Here is a 9,770-nt window from a genome sequence, read left to right on the forward strand (position 1 = left end):
ATTTTTTTTAAAAAAAAAAATCAATGAATCCAAAAAAGTAACACACCAATTTATACTGATAAACTTTGTAATAAATAATCTGCCCCTATATTTTCAAGTAAAAAATATTTTCGGATAATCTAATTCCTAGCTTTCATTTTTTTAGATCTAATTAATAGTTAACTAGCCAATGTATGAACTTTTTTAAAAGAGGGATATGTGAAAATAACTCTACAAAAAATTTGAATATTTTTTTATCGTTTATATCTGAAATTTTACCACCTACAGCCTCTTATCCGTGCATACCATAATTTTCTATATATAACTTCCTAATATACATGTCTATGATGTTCTTTTGCAAAGAAATTAAATATCCTTTTACTTTTTGTTCCTATAAATTCTCCTGCCCATTTAAATGATGATATACGTCACACTAGTATACTAAAATATCATTAAATTTCATTAAATGTTACATGTCACCGTTTAATTGGATAGAAGAATTTATAGGAACAAAAAATAAAAGGATATTTAATTTCTCTTTTTTGCAAGCTTATAAATTTTGAAAAAAAATATATAAAGCATCAAAAGGCAAAAAAACAAAGGGTCAAGCGGTGGGCCTACATAAGAGAAAAAAAAAAGGTTTTGATATAAAACTCATCCAATGACCAATTTAACACCCAATTTAAACATCCAATTTTTATATCCCTAGCTGCATAAAACGAACAAGTTTCTAGATTACTAAATAAGCATCTTTTTTAACTAAAGTTCAGAAAGATTACTATTACTTATTAGCATAAGAGAGAAAAAGTAGCAACAAGATTTCAATTTTCACCTCATTCATCAGGTGGGCAATCATCATCAGAGGCAGTATCAAGAAATGAGCCTAGAGTCTTCCTTAGAAAGCTGAATGTTTTGTCATCCTACCAAACAAAAACACCATCTTTAACTTTAAGCAATGTACTTTCATTCAGAATACAACACTTTAGAATTAAATGTCATATTTAATTTCAATAACATTTATTTTTATAACTGAATTTATTTATTCATAAACCAACAATTTCTAACCTGTTTCTTTTTCTTGAGAGATTCCTCAAGTTCAGAAATTTTGGTTGCACAAGCCTTCTCGTGCTCAGATATCATGTTCTTTTCTTTCTTTCCTGTGTGACACATGATGGTTTGTTACTTTGTTTCACTTTGGGCTAAATGCAAGAAATGGTAACTTGCTTTCATTTATTTGTGAATTATAGCATTTCATTTTAGGGCTAAATGCAAGATATAGCAATGTATATTCATTTATTTGTAGATCATAACATCTTACTTTCATTTCTTTCTGTTACAACATGGTTCTTTGACTTTTTTTTTCTTATTACCACATTCTGCTTTGAAAAATCTACCCCATTGAAGCATTGTACTTGGTGGATTTTTTAAAGTAGGATGCTGTAATAGGAAAATATGAAAGTAGGATGCTAGAATATGAAAATCAATGAAATTACTTGCCTATTTCTTGCATTTAACCATATGAAAATACTATTTGTACTTGTTTTTTTGTTATTGAGAAGCTATACATTGAAAAATATATCCAATTAAAGTAGAATTGGGTAGATTTTACAACTTTAATTTTGATTGAATTATTTGACAAGTGAAGGAGATTGCTTACTGTGTTGTTCATATCTCATGGACAATCTCTCCTTCTCTTCTTCATATTTTGAAATGGTGTCTATTTAGCAATAAAATCAAACACTCAAGAATTAATCATTCAAGACAGAAGAATTCACAAATTCAAGGGACTAATTTGCAATAGATGTCTGTTTTTATCATAAACAAGTGTTGAGTACCTTTCAGAGCCTGAAGATGTGAGTTTTTGTCCTTGCAGAAAGTTTCATAAATTGTTTGGAACTTGGTGGTCTCATTCTTCAGCATGTTCTCACACTGTGTATGCAAATTTACAAGTGTTTTTAAGTATTCTTCAACCATGGAGAACCAAAATTACTACAAGTAAACTGTTTAAGATGGGTATTCTCTTTGCAAACCTCTTTTGAGCTCTTTGATAGTGCCTTGGCAAAGTTTTGCCTGGAATTTACAGATAAAGAATGTGTATTTGATCAAGACAATATGATAGATATTCAAGCAGTCATCAGTAGGTAATTACAGTCACCTTTCTTTCTCTACTTTGGACTTCAACTCATCAAATGTAGACCTGATTTCTGTAGCAACACTGTTGGAAAACCAAAATATTATCAATCTCAGTGAATAGATGGGAAGAACTAAGAAGATATGTAAACTACGGAATCGATAAATAAAAACTAAATGTTTATGAATCAGGGGCATATATCAGGATTGTATCTTGTGATTATGATTGTGCATATATCCACATTATATCTTAGGTAAAACAAATAGTTACAGTAGTGAAATACTTGAGCATCCACTGATAAGTGATAATATGCATAATTGAAGGAGATTACATAAGGCCTTCTCATTCATGGAAGAACAATTCCGTTACAGAAATAAAAGCAATTGCGATCTAATTAAACCAGATAATGAATCATCATCTTTGCTACAAATTACGATGAATGACCGTATCCAAGAACATAACACAGAATCACCAGAACATACTTGCGATGTAGCAAACAGGCAATAGCTATCTTATTATGTAGATCCAGATAAGTAAAACATTAATAGATTTTATAGAAAACCTCACTAGATCAAATAGACCCGATTCGTCATTCTATAGCAACGATGCTTTAGCAGCATGGATAATAAACAGAATTAAGACCTAAGCAAATGGAAGAGTTCACCTGGAAATAGTCTCCTCTTTTTTCTTCTGTCCGTCCTTTTGCGCTTTCTCTTTGATCTGATGTAATGCGTTCATCAAACCTTTTATATCACTGCAAATTTCCATAAACAAGTTGTACGAACTCAAAATCTACAGATAATTTGATGTTTATTACTTATATGCAGAAAATAAGCAACACTACACCAAGTCATTGCAATTGAACTACTAAACTTAATCAGTTTCGATTAAATCCTGTTCACTATCAACTTGATGCGTCGTCGATATTTTTGATTGAAACTGAGAATTTACCTAGATATATCGGCATCGAAATCGTCTTCAAAGGTCGACCGTTGTTTCTTCGGAGCTCGCTGCTTCAATTGATTAGCATCGAAGTTGAAAACATCTTCTTCCACCATCGTACGTTTGATCTCCGTTTTCGGAGTTCCGGATTCAGTGATCTTCTTCTTCCTGGAGCTCGATTTTGTTGGCGACATTTTTAGAGTTTCAGGGCCTGTGAGCGAGACTGTGAGAGCAAGGAATAAGGAATTTGGCGCCCTTCAAAATGTTCTTGTTCGGTGATTTAAACTGCACCAACATACCGAAAACATTTTTTATATATTCTATTGATTGATAATAAATTCATAGTATTAAAAGAGAGATTTAATTTTTCTGTAACTTAGCTTTTGCATTTGAGGTGCAATACTTAAATTAAAATTAATCCAAAAAGCATAAGTCTACAATGTGAAAAGTATAGCATGTGACAAAATACTTAGAATGTTTAATTAAAAACTAATTATAACATAAGTTCTAAAAATGATATACTAACGATATTTACTCGGTATTTTAGGTATGTCACAAGTTGGTATTAAAGCATTGGTTTGAGGGACTTAGACTAGACCTGACAATTCGTGTATTCGTGTCATGAAAACGTGTCAGCCATGAATTTCACACGATACGATTACACGATGAGAAATAAGTTTTATCTCAATTTTTAAGATGTATTCGTGTCGTGCCGTGTCTCCTACAGATTCGTGTGTTCGTGTCTGAAATTGTCAGGTCTAACTTAGACACACTCTCAGGTGCAAACTGAAGAGTTAATAAAATCTTTTAGAAAGAAAATGAGTTTTCCAAAAAAAGTTTCTTTTTAAGAAAAAGCGGTGTGATGCATGCAATCAACTCAGCTCAAGTAAGTATTTCCCAAAATATTCATACATGTTTTTGATGAGTTTCTAGGTTATAAACAAAAATTACATGTGGTGGAAAAACACTTGAACCCTTAAGTTCGCATGCAACCTATAAAGAATCTATGTTTTCTCTATTGATAGCAACTAACTATGAATATTAAAAAAAAAAAAAAAAAAAAAAAACCTAAGAAAGAGGCTATGAAATCGAAATTCATACATAAAATTAGGGTTACATACATTTTGATTATTATTGTAAATAATCAAAGTAGAATCCTTCTTCTAGATCTTGGAAAGCTAGCACCAAAGGAATAGATGCCTCTAATGGCTTGTACCCAAAACTCTAGTAGCAAGAAAACTTGAAGAGAGAGGAGACTAGATCATGAATTTGGCTCTATGAAAACAAGTAAAGGTGTGTGGAAAATATGACATCTATGGTGTCTTATTTATATTTGCTTAAGGAAACTCCCATGGAAACCAAAGAGTCCTTTGAATGATTAATTCTAATTAATCTTATAATTAAATCCAAATCAATTCTAATTAATCAATTAATCATAACTATTTCCAATTAATATATTAATCATATAATATATTAATAAATCATATATTTCAATTTCCAGTTAGTTTATTATTCATATAATAAACTAACATTATCCTCTATCTCCAACTGTCATTCTAATTAGTTACTAGTTTTGAAGGCAACCCAAAAAGGACTTTGCTTCTAATTCAAGAATATACCAATTTAGTTATTGGCTTAGACACCTTAATCCAACAGTGTTGTGCTTATTATTTTGGTTTGAGTATATGAGAATTGCATGCTAGAATATGGCTAAAGGTCTGCTCAGGATTTGCATGATAGAATGCTAGGAGAGATGCATTTATCTGCCTATTGATTAAGCTTTTGGAGCTGCGTGCTAGTATAGATTTCAAATGTTGGATATGATGGCTTATTTAGGTGAGGCACTAGTTTAGATTACTTAATGCTCAAATGTTGTTTGATTTGTGCTTTTAGATATCTCCAATAATATCATCTATCTATTAAGCGAATAAGTTAGGTTACATGTTGTAGAGATTAGATAATTTTAGAAGGTTAGGTTATCTCTATTACACAACTCATGTTTAAGTCCAACCCTTGTAGTGTGAGACCTTGTAGTCGAAGAATTATCTAGTGCCTGTGACATGTAATTGTATTCGTGAGATGGTTAGAAGGTATTAGAGGGAGTATGTTCTGCAGCTGATGGCGGAGAGTTGTGGGAAGGGAACCCTAGGACAACCTAGGAAGAATGTTAGAATGCGCTTGTGTGAGCATTTTCGAAAGAGAGATCCTAGAAGGAGAATCTAAGAAGATTAGTAATGTGTACTTGGTTGAGAGCGGGTATATGTGATTAGATCAGATGTTATTGGACATGAGTACTTACTTAGAGCATCCAGAATAATTCTTGAGGAAAGTACGGGTAGGTGTGGAAGGTAGTAATGGGCCCATACTACTGAAAGCACAGGATCCGTACTTGAATCAAGGAAATTTTTGGGGATTCTAAAGAGCTAATTGAGGGTAGATTGTATGGTTTGGCACCATGATTCATTGCAATGTGGTTCCGTCTTATTTGCTTATCGGTTATGGTTTTTCATGCTGAGGATGGGTCTAGTGATTATTGGGCCTTAGTGGCCATGTCATTTCGGATCGAAATGGTGCAGACCTAGGTGAGTTAGTTGATTTTGAGGTCTTGAGGGCCTTGCTTGAGGTAGTGCCAGTTGAGACACGAGACTCAATAAGGAAGCGATTGTGATGATCATCTCAAGGATTACAATCAAATACTGAGGTATTGGTAGATGGATTGGGATGTCAATATCTACGATGGGGGTTATGTTCTTCTAGCTTTTCGTGTTCGGAGGAAAGAAAGAGCATCCATGTGATTTTCAGAGTTGGGATGTAGACCCAGCTTAGGGCAATATAATTGCGGGTTTTGGCAACAAGTATGGCGGTATGGGAATGCACAAGAGGATCCTTGTGTTATGGTTGCCTTGAGATGAGATAAAGGGCCTGCTTTCTTTAACTATAGTCAGGTCAGGTGCTAGTTGATCGTTTCAGGTGATCATGGAAGAGAATCGAGAATGCCAACTTTTGTTGTCTCTGATGTATCCAACTATGAGATGGATGCCTTTTTGTATTTATGAATGATTCCCGAGATGAATTGATGATTATGGATTCGCAGACGAGGTGTGTGGTAATCTATTTGTTTCTAGATAGAGAATAGGTGTTATGAATGGAAAAAAATTTTGCTTGTGCAACTGCATGGGATTCTTGATATTAAAGGCGGTTATGATTGGGGAGTTTCCAAGGTCTCCATCTGAGATTCAAAATATCTTTGAGTTTTCTTGATCTTTATCTGAAAGATCATCTTGCGTTGTGTTATACATTCCAAGTTTTTGAGATGTTATGTATATGGTTGAGCCGATTTGAGATTTGGTTTGTTTGCAACGTCAGTGGGTGGTAGTTCAAACCCTAAGTGGGGGAAAGCTGGGTATTTTGCTTGGAGGATCGTCGATCTGTTCTAGTTTATGATTTTAGAAGAATGGGTCATAGGGATCTACAGTTCGGGTATGCAAGACTTTAGTTCAAGATTTGGTCAAGATGGGGGCACAGAGCAGGTTGCTATCAGATATATGTGCTCGGGAATGCATGAGTTGTCTTCACGGCAGAAAGTTGTGGACAAGGATCTCCTTGTAGATAGTGGTTCCTTTTAGGAACGTTGATGAATAGGTTAAGAGGCGTTTGGGTTGCTCAGGTTGGGTATCGGTTGTTGAGGGATTTGTCAGCTCATTGTATATATTGCTATCTATAGTCTAGACTGGGCGGTTGTTGATCGGTAAGTCAGCTTTAGAGTTTGGTATGTTTAGTTTCACATGGGTTTTGTTCAGTAGTGTATTGGAACATTGGATTAGTTGTCAATGAAATCTCGATCATTGGTCATTTCGTTCATCGTCAATAGGCGAGGTTCTTCGAAAGTTTCGAGCTTTATTAGTTGAAGTTCAATGGATGCGTCAACCTATCATCAAATTTTGCATGTTGTATATTTTGGTTCCTAGGTATAGATACCCTCAATAGCTGGTTATAGAAGTATTGTTCATATCAAGCTTGGGTTTGGCAGTTGTCCTTGGGTATTGGGAGTTCGGACGTTGGAGCGGCGTTGTTTAGTTTTAGTTTAGGCTGACTTGGGGTCTACGCAGAATCCAAATTTTGGGATATCGTGTCATCAGGGTTGGTATCTGGTTTGACCCGACCAGGGTTTTGATGGCAGTTCTGAATAATTTTGGAAGTTTTATCGAGCTAATTACATATTGGTGGGATCTGTTTAGTTTCAATCAAGGTATGGGAGCTTGTGTCCATCATTCATTAGTATGTTTATGTTAACGATTGAGGTTTGTCATTTCGTGAGATCCACTGGTACTTCACCCTTTGGGTAAGGTTGTGAGAAAAAAAAAGGAATGTAGTAGATCCAAGGTTGGTTATGGGGTCTCTTGAGGGTGTGTATTGTGGTAAGTCCATTAGATATTGTCATGAAGGGTGAACGTGGACTGAAAAAAAATGAAAAGGAACACTTTGGTTCAAATCATTGGAATGGTTCTTATTTGGGTTATAGCCTTTGAATTGGAAGAAGAATACAATTGTCTATCTCATTCTCAGGTTGTGTGTGATCATGTTTTCATATGTTTTTACATTTGTAGTAGCATCTTCCATCAAAGGAATTGTGCGTCATTGAATGGTATGGCTCAGGTTGAGTTTGGTTGGTGTTGAGAGGGATGTTGATTAGGTTCTTACAAGTCGGTGGGTTGATGGTTGATTATCTTTAGGCCCCTAAGGTGTTGGTCATGAGTCTTTAGGCCAATGATGGAAGACAGCAAGATCGACGTAGTACTGTGAACTTATTGTTTTAGTGGTTTGAATGTGTCACAACGTATCATGAATTAGTGGTTGAATGATTCATATGGGTGGGACCAGGTAGTCATTTGATTGAGACTCTTAGGTCTAGGATTGTTAGTCTTATTGGCATGTTTGGGTGTTAGTGCATTATATGTATGCTTTGTGCTGCAAGTCAACAAACCCGGTAATGTTTATATCGGTACATTATATGTATGCTTATCTGTTATGTATATGTCGACATGGTTTGTGTATGTGGATGGGTTGAGGTGGACCTGCTTTGTGTTGAAGGCCAACAGAACCAGGGCGGCCCGGATAGACTGAAGGCCTGTAAGGTGGACCAGTCAGGCCAAAGGCCCGGAGAATGGTCTAGACAGGCTCAAGGCCCGGTGAGGCGGTCCAGACATGTTGAAGGTTCTGTGAGCGGTCCAAACAGGCTAAAGACCCGGTGAGGCGGTCCAGACATGTTGAAGGCTCTATATGCATGTTATTATTTTTATATGTTATCTAGTGGGGTATTGGTACTTTGGGGGGACTCACTAAGCTTCATGCTTACAATTTTGGTTTATGGTTTCAGGTACTTCAATGGATCGTGTCAAGGTGAAGGTGTAACCGTACACATCCTCGCGTTTTGGACTTATGATTTCTGGGAAACTCTGATAATGTGAATGTTTTGAAAACTATGTTTAAAGAGATTATGATTTTTAAATAATGTTTTAGGAACAACGGTTTGTGTAAACACTTATTTAGAAAAAGGGTTGTTTTGAAAAGTTTAAATTTTATGAATTTTTATGGATGTTACAAGTTGGTATCAGAACCTTGGTTTGAGTGAATTGGAGGAACAATTGTGTGAATCCAGTCTCAAACTAAGGAAAAAGATTTTTTTTAAAAAAACAATTTTCAAATGGTTTTCAAATAATCAAGGAAGATGTGATGTGTCCGATCAGTCGGAGCCAGTAAGTTGACCCCAAAATACCACACAATTATTTGATATTATGTTATATTATATTAGAACAACATGTTAGTGATAGGTTAGCGATCTTCAGGAATTGCATGATAGAATTGTCTGATTATATGATACTTGATAGCCTAGGATTCTTCTTTATATGAAATTGACATCATTACTATAGTTTCTTAGTGTATGCATCATAGTTTTACATAACTAAGATTCTATAGTCTGAGAATGTTTGGTCTAGCCTTATTTCCTGTTCTTGTTTGATGAAGGGCTTAGGGTAGGATTAGGTATTCGACCGTCTATAGGATCCAACGTTATGTATGGCTAGCACACACGAGTGTTGTAGGGTTGGTGGAAGTTTCATGAGTGGGTGCAGTTTTTAGCGGGTCAACGCGAGGAATGATTAGCCACTCTAAGGAGTGTAAGAGCATGGTGAAGGTGCACCCGTGGTTCGGGGAGTTGAAGATCAAGGATTTCGTATGAGGATCTGTTTGATTTTATTGCATTTTAGTGTCGTTTGGCTCCTCTGCACGAATGTTTCTTGCTTTGTGCTTTGTGGAACTCATGAGTGATGTGAGTTAGCTATTAAGTGAATCTGTCAAGTCACATGTGAGAAAGGTTGGGTAATCTTAGAATGACGGGTTTGACCATGTTGCACAGCTTTTGCCTGAGTCCAACCGTTGTAGGGATGAGTCTGTTACTCGAAGGATTATCTGAGCTTTGTTACATGTGATTGTATCCATGCAATAGCTAATTGACATTGTGAGGAGTTCTTCAGCAGCTAATGGCGGAGAAGTGTGGAACCCTGGGATAGCCTAGGGAGTATTCTAGTGTATTTATTTCACTGTTGAACAGTTTTCAGGAGTATTTTGTGACTAGGTCTTAGGGGACCAGAGATGATTCTTGAGGAAAAGATGGATAAATGTGGAAGGTAGTATTGGGTATGTACTACTGGAAGCATAG

General features: G+C 35.5%; 1 protein-coding gene across 1 annotated transcript; it reads right to left on the minus strand.

The window, feature by feature from the left end:
* Positions 1-619: 619 nt before the first annotated feature.
* LOC111917429 (uncharacterized) lies at positions 620-3,331 on the minus strand. Its single transcript, XM_023913121.3, has 8 exons — positions 3,062-3,331; positions 2,775-2,864; positions 2,135-2,194; positions 2,010-2,049; positions 1,815-1,908; positions 1,637-1,696; positions 1,045-1,136; positions 620-899 (listed from the first exon to the last, which is right to left on the minus strand). Exons 1-8 carry the CDS (start codon positions 3,244-3,246, stop codon positions 813-815), a joined length of 708 nt encoding a protein of 235 aa, XP_023768889.1. The 5' UTR covers positions 3,247-3,331; the 3' UTR covers positions 620-812.
* Between the last annotated feature and the right edge of the window lie 6,439 nt (positions 3,332-9,770).

The sequence above is a fragment of the Lactuca sativa genome, chromosome 4 (genome assembly GCF_002870075.4).
Source record: "Lactuca sativa cultivar Salinas chromosome 4, Lsat_Salinas_v11, whole genome shotgun sequence".
Classification (NCBI taxonomy): Eukaryota; Viridiplantae; Streptophyta; class Magnoliopsida; order Asterales; family Asteraceae; genus Lactuca; species Lactuca sativa.